The 26,785-nt window shown below is 38.6% G+C and overlaps 1 protein-coding gene across 6 annotated transcripts; it reads left to right on the top strand.

Annotated features, from left to right (window-relative positions):
* Positions 1–23,098, top strand: LOC122065875 (ABSCISIC ACID-INSENSITIVE 5-like protein 2). 6 transcript variants are annotated; one of them, XM_042629700.1, is made up of 4 exons: positions 1–139; positions 1,148–2,006; positions 2,105–2,176; positions 22,646–23,098. In XM_042629700.1, the coding sequence occupies exons 2-4, from the start codon at positions 1,170–1,172 to the stop codon at positions 22,724–22,726; spliced, it is 990 nt and encodes a 329-aa protein (XP_042485634.1). In that variant the 5' UTR covers positions 1–139; positions 1,148–1,169; the 3' UTR covers positions 22,727–23,098. The 6 variants fall into 6 exon arrangements, with proteins under 6 accessions (XP_042485634.1, XP_042485635.1, XP_042485630.1 ...); XM_042629701.1 differs by having other exon boundaries at positions 27–139; positions 1,182–2,006; XM_042629696.1 differs by lacking the exon at positions 1–139 and adding an exon at positions 154–306 and having other exon boundaries at positions 1,182–2,006.
* Positions 23,099–26,785: the final 3,687 nt, after the last annotated feature.

Raw genomic sequence — 26,785 nt, 5'->3', positions numbered from 1 at the left:
CCTGTAAACGTCAGTATGTATCAGTAACTGTCAACGTCTGTAGCCAGCGGGTCGTGGGTACGGCTGGTCTCTCAGAAAGACGTAACTCCCGCTTACATGGGGATGGGTCCATGCAGAAGACTCACCCCTATAAATGCAGGTCAGTTTCTAAATGTTTCTTCTGCTTTTCATTTTATTTATGATGAAAAATGGGTACTTGGCTTTTGAGTTCCATATCGTTTCTCCCACTGCAAATATGTTGATTCCATTTATAAACGACTGATGAAGAATTGCGGATTTTCAGATTCAGATCGGATCCTACTGCATGTAAGTACAGTGGGTCATTTTATTTTGTGGGTCAAAATAAGTGTTGATTCTCTTGCATTCTTTGAGAAATAATTTTTCGGGCTGGAATTTGACGGTTGTACATGAGAAGGGTTCTTCAGAGATTTCTTTGTGGGCTCTGTTTTGCAGAACTGTTTCTGGGTTTTCTGTTCTTTTACTGGAAATGTCTTTTATATTTGTATCATGTAAGATGCGATGAAGCTTCCTTTCTGGGTTTTGGGTTCCTGTGAGTTTTGATAGAAGTATTAATGTATTAATGTTTCTTTGTGCTCGTTTTGTGTTTGATCTGAGGTTGGATTTTGTTGGGTTCAGAGGTGTTTTCTGTTTCAATATTTCATTTTTTTTAGGGGAAAATGGGATTTTCTTTCCTGTTTTATATAAATTTGCACCGGAAGTGTTGATGGTATGTTCTATTTTCATTTCATGTGTGAAGTTGGGGTTTGGAGTCAATGTCTTCAAGGGATTGGTCAATAGAGGTTAGAAACGGCTTTTGTTGTTCTTATTCGACAGTGGAAAATCTTTTAACTCGTTTTATAATCTTGTGCTTGAGGGAGACCCTTTTCCAATAATTTCAGCGTAGATATGACTGAAGACTGAACAGTTTTTGCATATTTAGGGGGTTGTGTGGATTAAGTGTTTTGAGGCAATTACTGGTTTTTTCAGTCTTGTGTGTTTTCTGGCTTGATTAAAAAATTTTGGTGGTTGTATATAGGCAGTTGAGGTAGATCTGTTAACAGTAGGAATCTGAACTTGCCTGTTATCGATTCTAGGGTTTCTAGGGTTTTTGCAACAGGATTTTTAGTTTTGTGGTATGGAATGATAGTTTTAGGGTGACTGTTCGTTGAATGGGGATTCAGACAATGGGGTCTCAAGGTAGAGGTGGTGAGCAGCAGTTGGCTCGGCAAAGCTCGTTGTACACTCTGACTCTAGATGAGGTTCAGAACCAGTTAGGGGACTTGGGGAAACCTCTGAGTAGCATGAACTTGGATGAACTTCTCAAGAATGTGTGGACTGCTGAGGCTAATCAGACCATGGGAATGGACACCGAGAATGCTGCCTCTGCTGGACAACTTGCTTCAGCTTCGGTTCTGCAGCGTCAGGCGAGCCTGACATTAAGCAGGGCTCTGAGCCAGAAGACAGTTGATGAAGTGTGGAGAGATATCCAACAAGGGCAGAACAAGAATAATGAAGAGAAGAAAGCCCAGGAGAGGCAACCCACTTTGGGTGGGATGACATTGGAAGACTTCTTGGTGAAAGCAGGTGTTGTTGCTGAAGCATCTACCGAAAACCTGAATGCTGCGCCTGCCACAGGGGTTGATTTGATGGCAGTGCCCCCACAAAGTTTCCCACAACAGGCTCAGTGGTTGCAGTACCCGCTCACTTCAGTGCAGCAGCAGCAGCAACAGCCTCAACATCCAGAGAAAAATATGATGGGGATTTATATGCCTGCACACCCAGTCCCGCAGTCTCTTACTGTGAGTGGAAGCCCTCTTTTGGATGTGGCGTATCATGACAGCCAAATCGCGATATCACCCCCTTTGATGGGTACATTATCAGATACACAGACACTGGGGCGGAAACGGGTTGCCCCGGGAGATGTCATAGAGAAGACAGTTGAGAGGAGACAGAAGAGAATGATCAAGAATAGGGAGTCTGCTGCCAGGTCACGAGCTAGGAAGCAGGTGAGTCTTCAGCTCTTTGTTGGTTCTATAAGTAAATCGTGGTGCTGGTTTTTCTTTGTTTTGATAATGACCTCAATGATGCATTTGGCAATGGATAGGCATACACTAATGAGCTGGAGAACAAAGTTTCACGTCTGGAAGAGGAGAATGAAAGGCTTAAGAAACGGAAAGTATGTTTCTGTCAGCTTCTCAATGCACTTGTTTTGGTCCCCACACCCCCGCCCCTTTTTTTTTTTTTTTTTAGATGATGCAGTTAAGTTTATGGCAAATTTTTTTTTTTGGGGGATGGGATAGAATACTAAAAGTATGGGAAAAGTAAACTAGAACAAGTTGTCTATCCGGATTTTGACTGGGAACAGAAGTGCAGAAATTTGTTGGTTGTCATTGATTCCGAATGGCTCCTGTTTTGTATAATTGGTAGGCATATGCAAGCACATTCAGAACACTGTTAAGGCGTTAAGTTTTATTGAGTATGGATTCTGCTGGCATTCATTTTGATAAAAAACATTGCGTTTAAGTGGAGAGAAGTCTTTGTTTGGGTGGGGGGGGGGTTAGGCGCTTCTTCATGCTGAAGCCTATAGGTGATACATCAAGTTTTTGAAGTTATTGAGTTGCCTCACTGATTTAGTGAGGATAGATTGGTAAACAGTATTTTAAATAGGAATTATTATGAAATATTGTTTGTTTGATTGAGAAAAGGCTGTCCCTTTCTTTTGCATTCTTCCCATTTTCAGTTGTTGTGTAGATAATGATAGACATGATAATTAGTTGGATGTGTTTTTGTTATATCAATAATACTTAGAATATTATTTGAAGTTCTCCCTGTATAATGCTAATCATAGTTTTCAAGGAAACAAGGCAAACCAAGGCGGTGGAGGGCCGCCTAAGCGCTAAGGCGACAAAGCACCCGACTAGACGTTGCCATGGCGACCAAAGAGCCCAAGTGTTAAATTTCCCCCCCTCTTTTCTAACAACATTTAGTATGCTAAAACTTGTTCAGAACAGGATCATAGAACAGGGTATATACTATGTAATTTTAACCAGAATAGGAAGAATGAGGCCTTAACTAGAAAGTATCAAATATTTATAAATAATCATTAGATTCTTGTCAAAAGATAAATTTAGCTAGAAAATCAGAGAACTAGACAAATCAGAGGACCGGATACTATTTCAGAACAGAATAATAGAGCAGGGTATATAAATATAACCAGAACAGGAAGAAATCTGATAAGCTTAGCTAGAAAAATCAGAAACCATGAGGCCTTACTTGGGAAGTAGCCCTGATCCTCTCTCTCTCCTAGACTTCCACTGGTACGTAACGCAGTTTGCAGGAGTTAGGAACGTAAGAGAGAAGATTACATAACTGCTTAACGTAACAGAGAAGAAGAATGTGAGCAGTGGTAAGGAGGGAGCAGATGTAAGCAAACACTGAAAAAAAGAGAAGAAGAAGAAGAGAAAGATGGACATATGTACGGAGTGAACAGTGAGTTTATTGTATCCCAATTTAGGAGAGGTCATGAGTTCAACCAAATACCACACAATTTGAGTTGATTTCAATTATCAGAAAAAAAGGAGATGAACAACGGTATGGAGTGAGCAGTGAGCAGCAGTTAAAAAAAAATAAAAATAGAAGAACTGAAGAAGACTCCACAGTGGTTGAAAAAACACAGATAAGAAGAAGAAGACCTGGAGAAGAGTCAGCAGTGGTTAAAAAAACATAGAAGAAGAAGAACTGTAGAAGACTGAGCAGCGATAAAAAAGGAAAAAAACAGTGAAGAAGAAGATGAGCAGCGGTAAAAAAAGAGAGAAGGGAAGAAAGAAGAAGAACACTATTTACTTAACTTTCCGGAGCACTTGCTGAAGCTGTAGTAGCTGGAGGAAACTTGTCCGAGCCGGAATCAAATGAGAGAATCACCACTGTTTGATGTAGATCATCACAGGTTTGGTAACACCTATCAAAGAAGGAAGAGAGGTTAATGCATAAGTAGATTACAACTAAACTACCCCAGCAGTTTATAACCCCAAACAACAATTTAACACCCAATAGCTAACTTGATAATAACCAGAAATAGGACCATGAAACAAGGGAATAAGACCATCACAGAAACCCCCAAGGAAACGATAGCAATGCAGGAGCAAAACCTGCCCAAAACCCAACCCGATAGGAGAGAGAAGGACCTGCGATAGGGCTGGAGAGAGAGAAGTGCGGCCTGGGGCTCCAATTGAGCTGCAAACTTGGTCAATTGTAGGGCCTAGGGAGGGTACAAAACCCCCCAAATTTGAGAGACTTCTGATGGCTGGCTGTATAGTTGTGAGTTTTCTTGAATTTGGACCTAGGAGAGAGATCGCTGGCTTCAAGAGAGAGAAACCTTTGTGAATCAATTCTGGTTCTGGAAATTGGGGACATATCTGAAGTTCTTTAACTCTCACAGCAGTAGTAAGCATAAACAGCAAACAATGAAAAATGAATTGAAGTGAACAAGTAACAAAACCAAGAGAATTGTGGGTGGGGTGGCAATCTCGGCCCAGGCATCATCTCACCCACAACGATCTCAGCTGTTTAGAAGTAATTGACTGCAATCTTTGTTTATTCAAATCTGAGAACTAAGAGTACGTTGGCTCCTCTATTTAAAGAGGGCAGAATAGGACTAATTAATTGCTGAAAGCAATAACCGATGGGCCAAGTGGGCCCTTTATTTCTAACTAATAACTTAAGCCACTCAAGTGGACTTAAGGGAGATCAGTGGGCCTTTCTTCCTATGATAGATCCTCCCAAAGTGGGGATCTACATCAGATGTTCAGACCAAGATTTGAACTAGCCTCCTAGTATCCCAGATCTGTCTGATCAAACCAGCCTATTGATGGGCGTGGTTCTCCTAGTTGGAAGTTGCTTTATTGTTTTTTGTTGAGTCCTACTCCATGTTGGAGTCTTAGGTTTGTTTTTGGAAAGTCTCTTAAGCATAGTTTAAAGTATCGGTATGTATCGTACCGTATCGGCCCATACTGATACGATACATGAAAATTTTGAAATCTTTTTGTATCGATATGTATCCTACATACATACCGATACTCTATGGAAAATTAAAAATCGAGGTGAAATGTACGTTTTGGTATGTATCGATACGGTACGATATGTATTGATATGGTCTTATAATGGCCAAGATGGGTCATTTTTCAGAAAAACACGATTTTTTGAGGGTTTTTGTTCTAAAGTTATTGCCAACCATTTTTTACTCTAATTGAAGTGAAAATCAAGGTTGGGAATAAGGATTTTTCATTTGTGGGACAATTACAAACCTTGGACTCTTATTGCGATGCTCTCAATTTAGTGTTTATGCATAATACATGTTATCTATAGCTTTAACTTTTTTTATGCAAAAGTTATAAAAAAGTGTTTCTTATCCATTTACGTGCGTATCTTTAGCATCTCTTAGCATGTCTCCGATACGTATCTTAATTTTGATCGACCGATACATTGACCGATACCGATAATTTAATCCTTGCTTTTAAGTTGTTTTTGTTGGACAACTTCATTAATGAGTTAGTAGCTTAAGCTAAGTAGGATTTCTATTATGTGCTCTCCTAAGTTAAGTTGGTTTCCTATTTTAAGTAGGAGCCATAAACCTTGTAGCAAACCAGAGAGAGAGAGAGAGAGAGAGAGAGAGAGAGAGAGAGAGAATAAGACTGCTTAGAAGAGGGAAGCTGATTGTATTACCCAGTCCCCCCTACATCAATATATATAAGCTAAGGAGTTACAACCTAATAAGGTAACTAGTACCTTGTACAATAAGAGAATAGAGTAAGGAAACCTACTCTAATTAGGAAATAGAAATCTAGCCTAACTAGGAAATAAGATAAGAAAAATAATTAACTAAATCACCGTTGGGACAAACCCCCAACTTCTTGGCTCAACCTCAACACTCCACCTCAAGCTGGAGTATACATATACCAAGAGAAAACCTCTAGCTTGGACCAACAAGAATAGAAAATTTAACGTTACACCGATCTTGAGTAGTAGTTTTAGATGCCAAAGAGCACAAAGGGAACTTAAATCAACCACATCATAAAGCGAGTAGCATCAAGCAAGTAGTACGTAGTAGTCATCTCCACAAAGGAGTGAAATAAAAGTAATAATAGTGTAATGTCAAACAGCTACGTCAAAAGCACTCTTTTCAAAAGAATGCAGGTAGTAGGTAAGCAAGTAGCATCATCAGGTTGTTGAGGACCAAGTAAGTAACAACATCATCCATTAGGTTGCTAGGGACCAAATAACATCATCAGGTTGTTGGGGACCAAGTAGCAGTATTAGGTTTTAGAGGACCAAGTAGGTAATAACATCATGTTGTGGGGGCCAAGTAAGTAACAACATTAGGTTGCCGGGGACCAAGTAACAACATCAGGTTGCTAGGGACCAAGTAGTTGATAAAGTAGACAATATAAGAACTTTAATTGAATAGATAATAACTCTAATCTCCCCCTCATGTGAAGCAGTACACGTAGACAAACAATGTCCAATAAGAAGCATCTCAAAGGATGAGAAGCATAAATAACCTTATACTCGAGAGCATAAAAATAATTTCCACGGTTTAGCGAATAGAAACAAATAATCGCTAACAACCATGTCATGACAGATGAGCATCAAATAAACCAGCCAATCAAGAGCAATGCAGCAATTTGCTGCTGATATTATTGGTACTTAAAGGCCCAAACTTGCTCTACTTCCAACAAGACATGTGTTTAATAATGGATTGTATTAGGGGAAGAAGACGATGAGGTAAATCATTGTCAAACCGATAATAAAACGCAAGATGAAGCTAGACTTGAAGGAATACAACGGAAAGCATGATCTAATAGCTTTCCATGATTGGCTCGGCACCTTGGATGACTACTTCAAGTGGTATCACCTATCAGAAGAACGTAAGATACAACTGGCTGCAATAAAGCGTATGGAGGGGCTAAAGATTGGTGGCGTACCCATAAAGACAAACTGATACAACGACATATGGAACAAAAAACATTGGAGGATATGAATGACATTCTCAAGGAGAAATTCCTTCCCTTGATCCTACAATCAAACTACCAGTGGCAGAGTTTCCACCTTGGTTTCCACCTCTGCTGTGGTTCTTTCTTTGATTTTGAAGCTTTGCTGTGGAATCATTGGGTTTTATGAGGAAGAGGAGTTCCTCTACATATTAATCTCATTGTGGGAAAGGGAAAGTGTGGATACGTGGTGAGTGGTGACTTTTTCTTTTATTAGTAATTATATCAATATTACCTCACATGTCACCAATGTTCTCAATGTCCATCGTGTTTTTTCTACCCTTAGTTCGTAAGTTCCATAAACTCCCCCTGTTTTTTTGTCATTATACCCTCTTACACCTATTTTATTTCCCCTTTTAAGTTTACCTTTGTCAATAATCAATAATTCCCTACTTGTCTCGTTGCCTCTTTAACTATAAATTCACCTTTGAAAATTCTGGTTGATTACCAGATTGCCACTAATTCATAGTAATTGAAGTTTGCCTCCCTTGGGTGGGCCCATAATTCATTTCAACCCCGGGATTGCATGGATTAATTTCAGATTTGTCATTTGTATTCATATAGAACCCAATTTCGGGTCTTAGACTCCTAAATCGCATGCATTTGAAGTGCAATATATATATATATATATTACTTGCATGGAGTGATGATCTAATTGCTATTATTGGAGGATATTGGTCGTGGTTGCTCTTGGTTGAACATTTTATTTGGTGCTCATCTGTTATGACATGGTGGTTGGCATTTGTTTGTTCAAATTTGTTACCGTGCAAGGGAGATTGGAAATTTTTATATGTGATGCTTTTGATTGAGAGATTATTTTGTGATACTCATCCTTTGAAATGCTGATTATTGAAAATCATTTTTCCACGTGTAATGCTACATGTAAGGAAGAGATTGGAGTTATTACCTTGCTCAGTTGGGGTTTTTATCTACTCAATTAGAGTTCTTATCTGCTCAAGTTATTAGCTCAAGATTATTATTTATCTGCTTTATTTGGTTGTATCCTCAGCAACATTTTTATCTTTTGAAGATGGTTATATTTAGAAATAGTGCAACATATTTGGTCCCTAAAAACCTGATGTTGTTACTTGGTCCCCAACAAGATGATGCTATTACTTGGTCTCCAACAACCTGATTCTACTACTTGGATTGCAGTAACCTATACTGCCTACTACTTTCCTTACCTACTACCTCCCTTAGCAACCTGATGTTGTTGCTTGGTCCCCAACAACCTGATGTTGTTACTTGGTCTCCAGCAACTTGATGCTGCTATTTGGTTTGCAGTAATCTATATTTCCTTCAACTTGCCTTACCTACTACTCGTCTTCTAAGAGCTTTTGATGTAGCTATTAGATGCTACACTTTTATTTCTCTCATTTGTGGAGATGACTCCCTACTACTTGCTTTCTTTGGGAAGAGCCTTTGATATTGTTTCTGCTATGATATTTGTGGATTGCGGTTTGCGTTATCTACCACCTATTTTGTTTGTTACTGATCTATCTACACGATGATTTTTATCTATTGGTGCTGCAAATGATTGGTGTACTTGAGCTGATATTGATATTGGATTTATGATGGTTGATTGGAGTTGTCTTTGTGTTCACTAGAGTCTACAACTACTATTCAAAATCGGTGTTGCGTTTAATTTTCTATTTTGTTGATTCAAGTTGGAGCATTCTTTTGATATATGTATACTTTAGCTTCAGGGGGAATGTTAAGATATGAGTCACGATGGGATTTGTCCTAATGTGATATAATTGGGTTTTTTTTTTTTTTTCCTTTTTAGTTTGTCTTATTTCCTAGTTAGGCTAGATTTCTATTTCCTAATTAGAGTAGGAATTCTATTTTCTTTTCTCTTGCTAGACAAGGTACCAGTTACCTTATTCGATTGTAACTCTTTGGTTTATATATAATAATGTTAGGGGGACTAGAAGATATATGATTCTGCTATTCCTGGAAGTCTCCACCTCTGCTCTCTTCTTCTCATGTCTCTCGATCGCTTTCTCTCCTCTCCTCTATCAAGTTACTGGTTACAGATCTTGGGTTTATAACAAAGCTGTTGGAGAATCTCACTATTAGTGACCATGGTTAGGATATGGAAGAGGAATTTGCTCTAATACCAAATTGGTGTTATCCCTGGGTTTGAAAACTCGGGTTTGTTATGAGCCAACGCGAAGAGCAGAAAGTCCAAATCAAAGGATTAGTGGAAAATTAGTAAATAAATTGAAATTTACATTAGAGTGGGAAACATGTAATAAATTATAATCTTAACCTTGTTGTTAGATAGAAGGGAATTAAAATAAAAATGCTAGGACAAACTTGGAAGTAAAGTGAATTAAAGGATGAAACAGAATAAAGGGGAAAGAATGGGGCAATTTGGGAAACAATGAAAAAATATAAAGGATTATGGTCAACAATAGCAATGTTGTCTTCAACTTGTCACCGGGCAGAAGAAAGTGAACGAACAGGTCTCGAACCATGTAGGAGAACTCATCAATGGGACCTTCAGTTTGGCTGAAACTCTAAAGGGGCTTTGATTACTCACTGGTCTACTGTTTTCTACTGATAGGCATTCAAAACAGAAATCAAAAGAGGTAAAGCTTCTGCAACTCAGGTCCAGTGGTAAAGGTAAACCAGCTCCTTGTGTCTACTTGGTTCTGACAACAGAACATGTGTCAAGGGATGAGATTCTAAGGGTTTGGTCACCCAGGGATAGGCTTCCTTCGACCCAAATACCGGGCACAAAGAGTTAGTTACCACGGAGTTCGAGGTAATTATATAAGGCTGCCAGTAGTGCTAGACACTAGTTGCTGGAACAGAGAAATAAAACAGTGCAAGAATTGGAAGAATAGAGGAAGGGGAAAGCGGAATCGTACCTTGGATACATATGCAGAAATATGAAACAAGAATAGGAAGAGGAGGATGACAGCACTGCCTTACCAACAGGTACTCACACAAAGCTTCCCAACTTCACCCCTGTGAAGAACCAACCAATATAATAAACTCATTCCATTTATTCTCCATCATTGGTTACATATAAATAAATAACATAATTGTCACGGTGCCGAGGCATTTCAAGGTTTTGGAGGGCTGTCAAGTGCTTAGGTGACAAATAAGTGCCCAAATATAAGGTGTCAATCGCCTAGGCCCCAAGCAAACTGCCTGGACGCCAACACAGTGCCTTGGCGATGCCTTGAAAACTATAAATATAAAGAAAAATGGAAAACAAACACTTTTATTCCGACTCTAAAGGGTAGAGCTTGAAACTGTAAAGAGAATAGAAGAAAAGGAGAGAGAAAGAGAGACCTGCGATTGTGGAGCAAAGGGAGTCTCAATCAATTATATTAGGGCTTCCCTCCATTCATTGAATAGAATAACTATGACAAGTCCTACTAGGAATAGGAGGGAGAGCTATTACAAGTCCTGCTAGGAAAGAAAGAACAAAATAAGAAACTAATACTAATTAGCTAACTTATAATTACATTCAGTCCTAATAAGACTAGGACATCAGGTCTGTCCTAATAGGATTAAGAAAACCCATAGTCCTAATAGGACTAGGAAAACCTAAACCCACAATCTTAATAGGACTAGGAAAACCCAAGGGAGGAGTTTGTGCGTGGACTCCTTTCTCTTGATAGACTTCTAACACTCCCCCTCAAGCTGGAGCATACATAGTAACAGAAAGCTCCAACTTGGACAAAAAAGAACTCCAATAAGCACAAATAGAACTCCAATTAACCATTATAAAGCCATCAACAACTTCAATACCAACGAAAGCCCTATCCAAAGAAGGCACTCCAACAAAAGTGTAGCATCCAACAGCTGCATCAAAAGACCTTCCCGAAGAAGGCGTTTCAACAAAAATGTTGCACCCAACAACTACATCAAAAGACCTTTCCAAAGAAGGCACTCCAACAGAAACTGTAGCTCCCAATAGCTACAACAAAAGCACTCACGAGCCTCAAACAGAGATCTCCCCAAACTAAGCAGCGTTAGGTTGCTAGTGTCCAAACAACATCAAGTTGTTGAATGTACCATCTTTAAAAGATAAAACTGTTGTTGAGGATACACACGATCAAATATGGCTTCAACTGATGACTTGAGCATATAATAACGACAATATCCCTCTCACGGTAGCAATATCAACAACCACCATCACAAAGAATCCCATAACCATGAACACTACACAAGACAAGTAATTTCCAATCTCCCCCTGACAGTAGCAAATCAATTTTCTAGCAAAATTGATTCAAAACAAATTCAAAAGTAGAAGACACGAACAAAATCATGTGTGATTTGCATCAAACCTTCATTGAAACTCTAGTTCTTATTTTTCTAAGAACTAGATGTTCACCAGTAGCATGATAGCTTTGAACGGCTCTCAAATCAGAAACTTGTTAATCTCTGATACCATGTAAAGAGCAGAGAAGAGAGAAAGAGAGACCTGCGATTGTGGAGCAAAGGGAGTCCCAATCGATTATATTGGGGCTGCGCTCCTTCGTTCATTAAATAGAATATCTATTACAAGTCCTACTAGGAATAGGAAAGAACAAAATAGGAAACGAAAACTAATTACTAACTTCTAATTATATTTAGTCTCAATAGGACTGGGACAATCCTAATAGGAATAAGAAAATCCATTAACCTAATAGGACTAGGAAAACCCAAACCCACAATCCTAATAGGATTAGGAAAACCCAAGGGAGGAGTTTGCGACTTGTGTTAGACTCCTCCTTTCTCTCGATAAACTTCCAATAGAAACAAACTCCTTTCTCAACCCACGACACGCTAAACAGATACGAATGCGAATCGAATTCGGATTTTCGACTATCTACATCCTTAGGTCCAACCCCTCTAGTGCCGCTGCATCACTTCTAAGATGTGCTCAAAGCTTCAGTCTGCTCTTGGAATATTTCTTGCTTGGGGTTAAGGTTGCATTAATTATGACCCTCCCCAGACCCTTTTATGGCAAAAGCCTCGTGCACTGGTCCTCCCTTTTATTCTTGCATATGACGTTTGATTGAGAAAATGTGTTCAACATGAGCTTGTGGGAATATTTCAACCTTCACACCTAGTAAATGTATTAGTATTCCCAAAAACCATTGTGACCTTATTCTAGGTCACTACCAAAGTGTCTATGTTAGACTGTCACCTATTTGACCATGTTTTATATCACCAAAACACAATTAGGGGAATTTGGTAAAATACAACATACCAACAATCTCCCCCTTTTCGGTAATGACAAAATATGATGTTAGTGGAAGCTGAGATGCTCCCCCTTAACAAGTGCCAAGATTAAATCAATGAAGTAAATGCACTAGTTGAAACTCATGATACCACAAGTAGATTAAGTATTTCCATATAGAAATACTAGAATGGTTCACAAGTCGAACTTCTCAAGAAAATTTATCAAACAGTCAAGTGTTTATGATTTAAGAAAATGTGCAATTTAAGCACAACAATAGCAATATATATGAGCACTTAGGTTTTTTTTTATAGGACATATTTATATATATATATAATTCAAGGTGCTTTAAGCACTTAAGCATTTTGATAGTGCTCCTAAACACATGCATATTGTCAATCTCTTGAAGTCTTGATACCAATCTTTCTCCCCCTTTGTCATATTCAAAAAATCATATATATGTGGGGAAGGTAATGATTTGGCAAAAGTTTAGGAATATTAACGTGTGACCCTTGTAAGAATCATAGTTGTCAGGGTGACAAGGGACCCTAGGCGGGTGGCCAAACGCCTATTTAGGCATCGCCTAGACAATCTATGTTATCATCTCTTTTACGTGTTCTTTGTGTGTGCGACTGACGACTGTGCCACACCACTTGATCCATGAAAGACATTATCAGTTTCAGTTTTCTTGTTTCCCACTTTTCACAACTTTATTATAATCTTAACATCTCGACCAAAAGGAGCTGTTGGATTGGAATTGATCATGACTTTATTTGCATTATTGTTGTGGACCCAAACTCTAATCAAACAAATCAAATGGTACGGACTCTCAAGTATCAATGTATGCTTGGGTCCACAGCTTGATACATAGACCTTGGGCTTTCATTAATATTAAGAAAGGGAGAAAATAAAGCAGCAAAGCTTTCTAAATACCCACATTTCGCCATCAGTATATGCCTTTTCAGGGTTTAAGGACTCAATGGGACCCTACCTCTCGAATCAGACAAAAAGAGGTAGGGTTGAGTTCTTCCTTTTTTCATGTCTGCAACCCTAACAATAAAATGTGCATTGATGACACATACATTTGACACGCCAAGAGAGCTCACAAACCGTCTCTTGTCTTCGAAAATAGAAACTTGAAACTTAGAAGGAACCAATGGTTGAAACTATACCAACCCTTGGGCCTTGGCTACTTGATGGTGGGCTGGTAGAGAAAGGGAAGAAATCCCGGAGAGATCTCAGAGTTACAGGGGAGAAGGGAAGATATCGCACAAGGGGGGGGGAAGGAGGTCAAGCTACCTTGTCTTGCACCATATGCGGCCCCAAAACATTCAATTCAATTCAATTCATTCTCAAATCTGTCCAATAACTTGGGTTACATGCCTTTATATAATAAACTAAAATTAAAACTTGACTAATTAAAAATCTAAGTCTGAAATAGAGACTTTTAATTACTTTCCAACTCTTAGACTAATAAAATAGAAAGATAATAAAACTAAAATTGAAAAATTCTACTTGTCTAATAGCTACCCAAAATAAAAGATTGCAAATATTTTTCAAATAAAATAAAATCCTAAAGATCCTATTGAATCCAAAAATCAATTTAGACATGGTTTGTCTCGGTCAAGATTACCTGAAGGGTCAACCTTGATCCTGCATCAACTCCCCCGATGTTGAGAAAAGCTCATCCACGACGAGTTTTAAAGAATGATAACGATAAAAACTCACAAGCGGGGCTAAGTTGCTTGTTGTTTGTATCGTGAAAAATATCAAGATGTGAAGCTGTGGAGGTGCATTCATGTCTAAAAAATCATAAGAACGAACTCATGATGGTGAACAAATGGCACTGCCTTGATGTCCTTCATTACTTGATCCACGATTTTCTCACTTTTCGTTGTCATCACCTGTTCCACAATAGGATGATCTTCTCTTCTGTTGATGCATTTGGTTCGTCTTGTGGTTGTACTGGGGGTATCACTTTATTTGACTCAACCTATCCATGAAGATTAAATTTTTGACTCATGTGGTAAGCCTAGAGGGTGCACACATTGTTGTCACAATTAAGGATTCCGTCTCGTTCTTCCAATGAACATCGACCCAATTTAATGATGCGTTGAGGTCCTTGAGGAGAGTCGAACACTTCACAAAAAACACCATCAAAATAATGAGAAACAGAAAATTCAATGAATACATCATCCTCTTACTAAAAGATAATCTGATTGGTCTTTGACAACATATCCACCACAGATTTGGAGACGAAATTGTCATTTAGTCGCTCATTAATCAACAGTTTAGTAGGCTTTCCATTGGGCAAGCAAACTTTGAACTTGAACACAAAAAATTCCATGACTAGATTTGTATTCAGAATTTGCCATTGGCCTCACACAAATAAGACAACTCCACTAGGCAAGTGTGGGCAGAACTATAAATATAGAGGTTCATTTTTTTTTCTAAAGGATGGCAGAATTGTAAATACTTGGACTGGACTAGAAAGCACAATGGAATATAAAGAGCAGAGGGGCAAATTTGGAAGCTAAAGAAAAATTAGGACAGAAAGTTATAAAAGAGAAAGGGAGGGGTAAATAGGGAAAGAAAAAGGTAAATAGGGAGGAAATCAATTAAAGGGGGTGGGATTCATTCACCAGCAAAGGAGTTTCTGTCTTTTGGAAACAAAACCAGCAGGAAGGCTCTTCATCTCTGTTGAACGAAGGAAACAAACGGTAAGGTTGGCAAAGGAGGAAGACATGTGGGATCTTTGATGGCTCAGCGAAGATGTCTCAAGCCAGCGGTGATAGTTGCGGCTTCGACAGAGGACCTGGATGTGGAAACAGCACAGAAGATTGCTACAGTTGCTTCGAACCAGGTAAGCCTTTGTTTCTCTCTCTCTATTTCCTTGTATTTTCTTCCTTTTCTGTTCTTACTTTTTTTTTTTATTTATTTTTCCCTGCTTTGAGGAAGGCGGGGGGTTGAAGAGGGCGGTGGGTATGAGAGATTTTTTTTGGTTGCTGGAACACCCTAGGACGAGGGAAGGGGGTCGCTCAAAGGGGTCAGGGGTGGGGTTAGGTTTTTGGTTGGGAATGATGAAGAACAGAGATATTTTTTATTTTATTTTTTTACATGAAACCTAAAAGGAAGGGGCTGATGGTGAGTTTTTGAGGGAGATGGTAGAGGAAGAGGGTTATGTGGGCGGGTTCAATGAAGGGCTGTTTGTTTGTTTGTTTTTTTTTAGTTGAATGCTGTTCTCAATCTCTGCAGAAACTAGAACAGAGTTGGGAGAAGATGGGAAAGAAAGGAGACGAAGGGAGGATCCTTCACCTTTAATACCACTTGATGGAGGGCCGGTAGAGAAATGGAAGGAATCCCTGAGAGAACTTAGAGTTGCAGGGGAGAAGGGAAGATATCACACAAAAGGGGGGGGGGGGGAAGGTCACACGACCTAAACTTGGGTTACATATGCCTTTATATAATAAACTAAAATGAAAACTTGCCTAATTAAAAATCTAAAACTGAAATAGAGACTTCTAATTACTTCCTAAATCATAAACTAATAAAATCGAAAGACAAAAAAACTAAAATTGGAAAAAATAAAAGATTGTAAATATTTCCCAAGTAAAATAAAATCCTAAAGATCCTAATGAATCCAAATCAATTTAGACCCGGATCATCCCGATCAAGATTGCCTGAAGGGTCAACCCGGTCCAACCTCGATTCTGCATCACTACCCTGTGCTTTCTAACCTCCCACAACTATCTTCAGCCAACTTTCGGTGGGGGAAAACCAGATCGGGGCACTGCTGCAATTTGATATACTACGATGGTTTCCACAGCGAGAAGAGATGATAATGGTAGTGGGATAGGGAGGAGAAGGAGAGAGAGAGGGTTTCAGGGAGGATATGAGAGGGAAGGAAATGATGTGGTGCCGTCCATCTATACACGGATGGCATCCTGAAGACTTACCTGTTGGTCAGTGGCAGTTGCAGTCATCGGAAGAAAGCCCAAAGCAGCCCAAAGTCATAGTTAGCAGTTCATTTCCACCTTGATTTCTCCTCTCGTCTTCCTTTTCAATTTCTCTTTGCCTCTTATTTCTTTCATTTTTTAAACACTCATGCATGATCCCATGCATGAAATGTACCTAAACAATGCACACAACCCCACCAAAATGTTAGAAAAGGCATCAATTATATACAACAGAAAAAAAAGTGTTTCAAACATAGTTGTCATGGCGTCTAGGTGACCCAAGGCATTGGAGGGGGTCTAGACGCAAGGTGACATCAACAAGGGGACCAAGTCTTGGACGCCAAGGCAACACCTTGACAACTAGGGTTTCAAGACCAAACTAAGGTTGGAGAACACCAAGAAACATGGCTACAAACTGTAGCAACCACCCACCTAATCACGCGCCCAACTCAAATGGCCGTGTTATGCTTCTAAGGAATCATTATGGACACGGTTGCCCAAACTGTTTAGAAGAGGAAGACCTAGAAATAGAATAGAGTGATATTGACTGGTTCTTGACAAACCCGAGGGAGATTATTTTCAGGTTGTAATTGCAATTATGGTTTCAGTTGAAGAACATGGGAAAGAAATCATGACTTGGGAAGATGACTCCTCAAAAGAACTTCGAGAGAACCTGAAACCTGTACCACCCATAGATTTGAAGTTCAAGAGGTTGACTTGGGACTGGCCTAAGGGCCAGCCTATCAACAAAGGAAGCTGAACAATACGTCCAGCTCCTAAAGTAATGCTTGGACATATTTTCCTGGAGTTACACTGAGATGCTTGGGCTAGACCCTGAAATTTCCATCTGTGGCTTAATATCAAACCAGATGCTAAGCCCTTCAAGCAAACACAATGACTGTTTCATCCACTTATGGAGAAGATTGGTAAAAATAAGTAATGGGTTTTGTAAAAGAAGATAAAGATCCTGATTGGTTGGCAAACAAAAGATCCTGATTGGTTGGCAAACATTGTCTCGGTGACCAAAAAGAACAAGCAGATTTGGGTTTGCATTGACTTCAGAGGACCTGAACAACTCATCCCTAAGGATCCATTATAATCCTGCGAATATGAACAAATGCCTTTCATGGATGGCTTGTCTAGGTATTACCAAGTCAAAATGGATCCAAATGATGAAAGACATGATCCTTTAGAACTCCATTCGGTACGTACTGCTATATGGTGACATCATTTAGTCTAAAAAAATGCTGGTTTACCTACCAATGGGCTATGATGCAGATATTCAAGATCAACAGCATAAAACAATAGAGCGTTATGTGGATGACCTTGCAGTTAAAAACAGAAAGAAAGAACACCTCATAGATCCATGAAGGGTCTTGGAAATGCTTTGAAAGCACAACATGGGGATGAATCCCCTCAAATTCTCTATGGGGATAGTAACTCTGAGTTCTTTGGGTTTGTTATTACAAAAGATTTAATCACAGTTGACCAAGCCAAAATTAAAGCCATCCCTTGAAATGAAACCTCCAACTAACCTCTGGGAACAACGGCTACAAGGACGACTGGCCTACATTAAAATATTTCATCGCAAACTGAAAGGTGTCAACCACTTTCACACCTAATGATGAAAGGGATCAATTTTGTGGGATCAAGCATGTGACAATGCATTCAAGAGCATCAAGCAATACTTAGTACAACCACCAGTCCTAGCACCTTGTCAAGGGAATTTCTTTTATAAGTACACAACACTATTGATTGCCTAGGTGACGCCTTGACAACTATGATTACGAAAAGGATTTCATTAGCATTAAAAACAAGTTATTACATGAGTAGATACATTGTGAGCTCCAACGACTTGTGGGATACAGACTCAACAAGACTAGACACAAGATGACAAAATGCACACAAGAGGCAAAACACAAGGAAACTAAAGACCATACAACAACAACAAAAACTAAGCCTTTTCCCAACTAAATGGGGTCGGCTATCAAGGATCTGGGATAGGGTAAAAATAAAAGGAAAGAAAAAGGAGAAAAGGAAACTAAAGACCGTACTGGTTTCAAAAACAACAAAAAAATTACAACCATGGCGGAGGAGGTGGGAAGGTCTTTAAGAGTTGGAAAGGCTGCTGTAAAACTTGGAGGATAGCTTATGAATTTCCTCCATCATATTTATGTGGGCCATTTTGATAGCCGTAATATCTTCTCGTTTCATTTCAGCTTGAAAATTATTCAGATCAATCTTGATTTCCCTAACCCTTCAAATACTATATTTGAGAATTCCTTGAATTCCCTTTGAGTGTATGGCCTATCTGTCCTGTGCATCTCTATAGGTGCAATGGTGCATCAGACTTCATCCTTTCTTCTGGCTGATCTTTTTCCTGCGTTTCCTTCGCACTCTTCCTCTGCATCAGGGACTAGTTGTATTTTTATTCTCTTTGATGTTACTCTCCCAATAGTGTCATAGCATTTTTCAGTCAACTCTGCATTCAGATTTATCCTGAAGTGAGTCCGAAGTCTGGTCAAGATCTTCCCAAAAGGCAACAATGCCTGTGATCTCTGATTTATGGCATATATACCGTGAATCTCAAAATCATAAATGGAAGATCGATTTGATTGCCAACATTAAGCAATATACAATGTAGGCCTGGATTGTCAAAACATCATTTTGGTGTCCACTCCTAGGCAGGATATTGAACCCTACAATTGTGCTAGGAATTATAATCATCTGCTTTATTTTATGATCATGCTCATGATTTTGGCAGATAGTCTTATAGACCTCAGACTTGCCGGCTACTTTCCCATGCTGATCAATGGGGTAGGAAAAATACCCCACGTCCTTCATAGGACAATCCCAAAACTTACCAGGATATGCTGCACTGAATAATATTTCGACTCCTTTCACATATCTCTGAATATACACTTTGCCAAAAATCTATGGTTACAAAGAAGTTGCAAAACAACAGTCTAACTAGCCTAGGATAACATTACTCAGGGATTTCTAGAATTGAATCCCATCTTAGGGCATGAAACAATCCTCAATCTTGAAGTCCACTAAGCGAGTTATTTTACTAACATATCTTCCTTGGGAGATTTGTTGGTTCTCATTGAACTCCTAGAGTTCTCGAGTCTTAGGTCCAGAAAATAGAGCATTGTTAAAATATTTTCTCGTTTTCTTCTCTTTTCTGGGGTTTCCAGAGCTATAGACCCTACAACTTGATTTTTTATTTTTTTTTGCAGTCTTTTGTGCCATAGATGCTGACTTTTAGTAAATAGGAGAATGGAAGGATCTTTTGGAGATTTGATTGAGGGGATGCAAGGTTGGATGGAGAAATGAATAGCCATGGTTGTCTGGAGGAGAAAAACTCAGTAGTGAAAGTGAAAAGGTGATGGGCCCTGGGTGATTTATACGGTCGACCGTTGATATGGTCCGGTTGACCGCTTATCCAAGTCAGTTTGGCTGGCTGGCCCTACGGAAACGGGACTAAAAAATAAAATTAAGATATAATCCTAAACTGACACACAAATAGTTAAACAAACAAACAAGGAAACAAAAACATCTAAGACGTGCTCAAGATGAATGGCTAACAAGCCTTCATAAGATTGCTTAAACCAAGCAATTCAAGTGTGAAAATATCTGACTTAGTAACATGAAGCATTTCCAAGGTGCATAACATGGTCTAAGTTAGTGATTCAATATTGTGAGCTCAAGATCAATGCTAGAGGCATTATTATTAAGTCATTGTAAGCATGTACTCAAATATGGTGGTTTGCAAAGAATCGCCAACGAATGAGCATATTAAAGAAACTGAACAAGCTAATATACAAACTAAGTGATAAAACACAAAAACAAATACATCATAAAACTTTCATTAAACTTCAACCATTGAAGTACATGCACTTGTGATCAACTCAAGATGTGGCCGTGACATGATGATTGCCAAGATAATTTTCAAAACATTCTTGAGGAGTCCAAAGTTATTTGTCTAAAATCTGAACTAGTAAGCATTCTTGTTGCTCATGGCATGATCTTCTAAAAAATGAGACCAATGTAGTAGATATTACTGGCATCAAAGATTTGGCAAATGTAGCTTATATCAGACAAAATGATACTCCAGATGCGGTATACTCCCAATTTGAAACATTCCTTGGGGACCTTTCCATGTTTTTTTTCCCCCTTCCTTAGTGCTGTTACCATACTTCGGGGATTGAACTGAAATTTCGAAACCAAAAGGAATTCATAACTAAGATGTTGTATCCTGACCAGATAAAAGTGCCTGTGTTAGGCTCAAGGATTAAAGTATCGGTATCGGTCGCCGTATAGGTCGGCCAAAATTAAGATACGTATCGGAGGGTATCGTATCGTATCGGAGATACACTAAGATACGCTAAAGATACACACATAAATAGATAGGAAACATTTTTTTTAAACACTTTTGCATAAAGAATTTGTTAAAAAAACTTATTGATAACATGTATTATGCATAAACACTAAATTGAGGGTATCGCACTAAGAATTCAAGGTTTGTAGTCATCCCATAAATGTAAAATCCTTATTCTCAACCTTGATTTCCACTTTAGTTGGAGAGAAATATGGCTGGTAGCAACTTTGGAACAAAAACCCCTAAAAAAATCATGTTTTTCTGAAAAATTACCCATCTTGGCCATTATATGACCGTAGCGCACTATATCGGTACATACTGATACGTACCGATCGATACATACTGATACTCACCGATACGTACCGATCGATAAATACTGATACTCACCGATACGTACTGATACGTACTGATCGATACACATCGATACTCACTAATACATACCGAAACGTACATTTTACCTCGATTTTATATTTTTCATAAAGTCGTATCGATGTGTATCGATGGTGTATTGATTCATATCGGTATGTATCGTAGGATATATATATCTATACGAAAGGATTTTAAAAATTTAATGTATCGTATCGGTGTGTATCGTATCGGTCGGCTAAATTTAAGATACGTATCGGAAGGTATCGTATCGGTATCGGTATCGGAGATACTTTAAACCATGGTTAGGCTATACTTTTTTTTGGGGTTATCCATCCCTTGTTGGAATATGTCCTCTTCGTTTGATACATGCAAAGATTATGTGGTAAATCGTAATTGTCCACTATATAAGTGACTTTTGGACTGACCATTTGTTTGATACTCTAGCTTGCATTGACTGTATACTGCACCCTGTATCCACTTTGTCTCTTCTCTTAGTGACTCTAGTTGATGGAGTTTAAAAATGTTCAGGAAGGGAAAAAGGAAAAGAATTCTCTGCCCACATGCTTGGGGTCTATTGGGATAAATATAAGCAATTGGCTGCCTAAGCTACATGACATAATAGGGCATCATCGAAACATCAATCATAAAGATACATTAACTTTGTGGTTGAAGTTGTGAATTTCCTTGTTTATTTCCATGAGTACTTGCGGTAATATCGGATCAGTTTGAAAATTTCTTATTTCTGACTATCTGATATAGCTTAGGTAAAGTGTAGTACTGGTCTAATGCAAACATGAAATTGATGCTTGCAATGTAATCCAACTTAGAGCTTCAACTATCATTACAACTATTTTTTTTTGACTTTGTTTCCTCATCTTTCTGCTGAAGAAGTCCTGTTTCATCTCCATTATTTGACATTTGGGTAATCTAATCAGTCTTGCTCCCTACTAAACGGATTTAGTTTACTAATCCCCTATTTGTAAATATTGTGCAACTAATGCTACTCTCGTTCTTCTCCTCCCCCTTTTCCCTCTCTCTTCGGTGACACATGGAATGCTTACTTGGTTCTAGTGGGGCATCATTGAAACATAGACAATAAACATGAATTTGCTCTGGTTGAAGTTTTGAATTTTCTTGTTTATATCCATGAGTATATTTAATATTGGATCCGTTTGAAATTTGTCTTAATTTCTGACTATGGATTCCCAAGATGTGGCTCAAGTAAAGTGCACCAGTGCAGCACTAAAAAAAACAAGAGTGATGACTGCATGCAATTGAAATTAGAGATTCGGCTCTTATTGCTATTATTTTTTGACTTTGCTTCTGCATCTTTCTGCTGAGGAAGTTCGGTACTAGTTCATTTTGTGGCACACTTATGCTGTGCAATGCTGTATTCAATCGTATGGTAAGGTCTGCTGTGCATTTCTGACTCTGAATGAATCCTTATTGCTGCACCTCCCAACAGTATTTTTATTTATATATAACTAGTGTAGAACAATAGTATCTCTTCACAGTAATCTTCTCCATCTGATTTCAAAACACAATAATTTCCTCAAGATTGCATTATACCTTAAGACTACGTTGATGTTGAATGTAGAAATTCCTTGTTGGGTTGTGAAAGGGAAAAATTAAGTATTCTTTTGCCCTACTTTCTCTGTTTCCTGAAAACCCTGATAAATCAATCAATCTTGATCATCTTTATTTGCAGGAACTGGAGAAGATGTTGCCGTCTGCACCGCCTCCTGAACCAAAGTGTCAACTTCGAAGGACCAGCTCTGCCCCTTTCTGACTTGTGTGTTTATATGAAAGTTTTGTAGAGTTGTATGGGCTACATTTCCTTAGATTTTCCATTAAAATTGCTAGATAACCCTTATTTCTCAACCTCCATACATGTTGGGGCTATCCTTGCTTGTGGGAAGGGCCTTGGAACTTTTCTTCTCAGAGGTGCTTGTTGATTCTGCTGCTGTTACTCTTGGCTTTTCCCAACCTTGAGGTGTTGGGTGTATGTACATTAATTAATAACTTGAGTTTTACCTTTATTGATTTCAGTAGTAGGATATGGTGTATCTAGCTGTTACTTAGTACAAATCCTCCTGAAAAAATAAAAAGGCTGCCGGGTGTATTATAACATGTATATTTCTAATCATGGAATTTGAGCTGAGTTTCTGAGTTGTGGCTTGACAGTGAACATGGTTTCAATTACTGTTGAATGGAAGAACATGATCTGTGTACCCTACCCTACTGGCTCATTTAGTTGGGAAAAAGGCTTTCTTGAGTTTGGTTTCAGGTATGGCTTCTAGTGCTTTTGTTTTTAAGATCTGTTGCTTAGTAGGTCCAAGTTCTCTGGAACGGTGCTCTTTTTACCATGCAAGTTGGATGCACTATTAGCATTGTTGGCTTTTAGCTACCAAGGGGAGATTTACCTATGAATTCAACAAATTCTTGGATACTTCACAAGTGAATTGGATCATCATTGTGTGTTTTGTTGGGCGCATCTGTTTATTGTGTTCTTGGGTGAAGCATTATTTCATAGGACTGAGTGTTCCTTAAGCATTATTGTGGAAAGGAATCGAAAGGGCCTTTTAAGGAACATACTTAAAACCTATAGGGGTTTGTAAACCATGTGTTTTGTTTTCCTTCATCAAGGAAAAGTGTCCTATTTCATATGTTTTGAGGGAAAACTCTGTCCTCTTTCTTATGGTCTGTAAGATGAAGTTTGGGGGACTTTTTTTTGGTAAAAGAAAATGATATGGAGATAATAATCCATAAAAAACCTGCCACATGGCAGCCAAGGTGTGACCATGTGAGAGATCCACAGTTCCACTTGTGTGGGTTGTAGGTTTTTGTTTTTTTTTTTTTTAAAAACTTCTTTTACTAATGACGGGTATCCAAGCCTTCGGCCTGATTAGTCATGTAGGTACATATTGATCTGACAACCACATGGATTGGGTCATACTAGGGTTGAATGAGAACCATTTAACTTTTACTGAAAGCAGTATTGAACACCTGATAGTAAATATCATAAAAGAAGTGAAAAGCCCATGGGGGTTGCTCCGGTTGAGCGGTCAAATATCCATTATTTGTCCTCCCACTAATAGTGTACTAACGCCTCCTTGCTTGATTCCTCTAGCCGCGGCTCCTTGTGCTGAACTTGTATAACCAAAATTGGAGTGAGCAAAAGTAAATTGTTGGTTAGATAGAAGTCACTACTGCCCATCTTTCATTAGTACTGTGATCAAAGCTCTGAAGAGGGAATTCCAAAGGTGGTGGGTTCTGCTATCCATGGTTTTGTGGTGTGAGGTTGATTCAAGTTGGAATGGATGAAGGTTTAATTCCTTCTCCCATCGGTTAATAATAGATTGGATATGATAAGGGGATGGGATCAATTTTTTTGGGAAAATGCCCTTGTTCCTCGTCTGCACTAAGAAATAAGGTGTAATGAAGGCAACACTTAACAAATGGATAATGTCACTTTGATTGAGGTTAGGACTGTTAAATCACATTCTCAATCAAAGAATAAATATCTGAATCGTGTATAAACTCAGTATTGAGTCCAAGGGTACTAGCAGTCTAGATTCTTCTGAAAAAGTTACAAAATAGGAAGAGATGTCAATCTGATTTCGGGGCGGTGTTACACACCCTACAAATGTTTTTTTTTTCTATCGATGGGTATTTAGGTCTTCGGCTTGATTAGTTCCACGGGTTCATATTGATCCCACAATCGCATGGACCGAGTCATATCGGGGTTGAATCAGAATTATTCAACTTTCACTGAAAGCAGTAAAAGAGCAATAAACACCCCATGTGAGTGGCTCCAAGGAGGTGAGGGGAGTCAAACTCAGAACCATACGCTTCCTGAGGTGAAGGTCCCTTGTCAACTTGGCTACCCCTTGGGATTACCCTAGAAATGTCTTCTAATGGTATGAAGGGCTGAATTTTAGAGAGTGTGGGGATTCTAAGGACTTTCCAAAACCAAAATGCTTGAATTTAAGGTGAATTTTGAGACCACAAATCGTCTTGCAAATTTTAGTGGAAGGAAGGGTTGGTGATAAGATTGGATTGGGAGAAGATGAAGGAAGCCAGAAATTACTGGAAAACCTACCGGATTTGTTGCGAGGGGTGAAGAGAAAGTAGGTGAGTATCGGAACTTAGAGGCATGGATGAGATAGAGATGACTATATACACCTGGGGAAGATATTCTGAATTAGGGGGAGGTTCCAATATCTATTAATAAAGAGATCTCTAACATTGTGAAGGGTGGGATAGGCTAGCAGTTGGAAATTTTCTCATTTGGGGATTCATGCATCGTTCCAAATGTTTATGGGACACCAATTCCCTGCCTTCCAACAAATCTTCTTTCTCAAATATAGAAAAATAGATCGCAGGTGTCATTCCAAATCCAAGACCCACTTGACCAATTGTGTTTAGGATCAAGGATGGAAGTAGAAGGGCCATATGACTGTCTGGTTGAGAAACAACTGCCATCCTAACTTCTTTAATAAGCCTTTATTATGGGTAGACCTCCTTCACATTTAGAAGTGCATGCAGTTGCACGGCCAAGAAATGAAATTAAGGCATTTTTCTGATTCCTCTTTACTTTTTAAAAGGCAATATTGATTATTCTAATTTGTTACACGCAAATTTAGGAAAAGAAAAGCAAGACATGAGGTAAGTTGGGATGGAATTGAGCACTGATTTGACCAAATTGGATTGACCCACTTGAGAGGGTAATTTGGTTTTCCAATCAGATAACTAGTTTCTAACCAGAAAGATAATGCGATTAAGGCACTGGTGTTTTGATCTAATAGAAAGCATATTTGAACTAAGGTAGTTGGAATAGGGGCCATATCCTTGATTCCCAATGTGCTCTTGATAAAGTTTTTAATGGAATTGGAAGTGTGACTAGGAAAAAAAAAAAATTGCTACTCTTGGAAAAGTTGATATGTTGACCAGATAGATCTTCAAAGAGAGTAGAGACATCTTTGAAGGCGGTTTTGCAGAGAAAGAGGGTATCATTTGCGAAACATAAATGAGATATTCTGGTGCATTCTAACTGATTTGATGCCTTTGAAAGATTGAGGTGTCGATAAATTTCGAGGAGGCGGGATAAGCATTCCATGTTAGTAATAAAACCTAAGGGCTTAGAAGGCATCCTCGACTTATCCCTCTAAAAGGTTCAGAAGAATTTAAACAACTGCCCTAGAGCTTGATAGAGAAGATGCAAGCAAAAAATTTACATATCAAATCACACCAATGGTCGTTAAACCATATTACATGCAGACATTTCCCAAGTCTACGTGTAAAAGCTAAAAGTTTGCACAGATAAACTTGCACTCTCGTTTTTAGTAAGCATTGGACATGTCTACCTTTTTTCTTTTTTAGGTCTTTGAGGTACCAATACTTGATCCCTGGTACCCAAGGTAAGATTTTGACAATTAAAGCAGCCAAGGGTGGGTTTGGACATGTCTACCTTGAGGGCTAAAAAAACAGCGTTCCTTTTTTACTTTTTCTCAGATCATGAAAGATTTCATGAACAATAATAATATAATCTGAGATCTATCTTCCCTTCACAAAGGTTGATTGGTATGGAAAGATGAAATCATTTAGGAATGATATCAACCGCTCCAGCTATTTGTTTTCTTTTGTTTCCGTTGCTGTCTCACCAAATCTCTCTTTAGATCCTCTCCCATGGAGTTTGACACCAAATATAAATATGAACTCACATTCCAGCTGACACAATTTTATTAAAAAATTATATGATACCAAGATTCGAAAACATGTTTCCTTTAGATGCTTATCTAAATGAAACCACTCTAATTTTTCTATTTATTTTTTATTTTTTTATTAC

This window comes from Macadamia integrifolia, unplaced genomic scaffold (assembly GCF_013358625.1).
Source record: "Macadamia integrifolia cultivar HAES 741 unplaced genomic scaffold, SCU_Mint_v3 scaffold2132, whole genome shotgun sequence".
NCBI classification, from domain to species: Eukaryota; Viridiplantae; Streptophyta; class Magnoliopsida; order Proteales; family Proteaceae; genus Macadamia; species Macadamia integrifolia.
The sequence above is the reverse complement of the archived record's forward strand: the minus strand, read 5'-3'. Positions and strand labels throughout refer to the sequence as shown.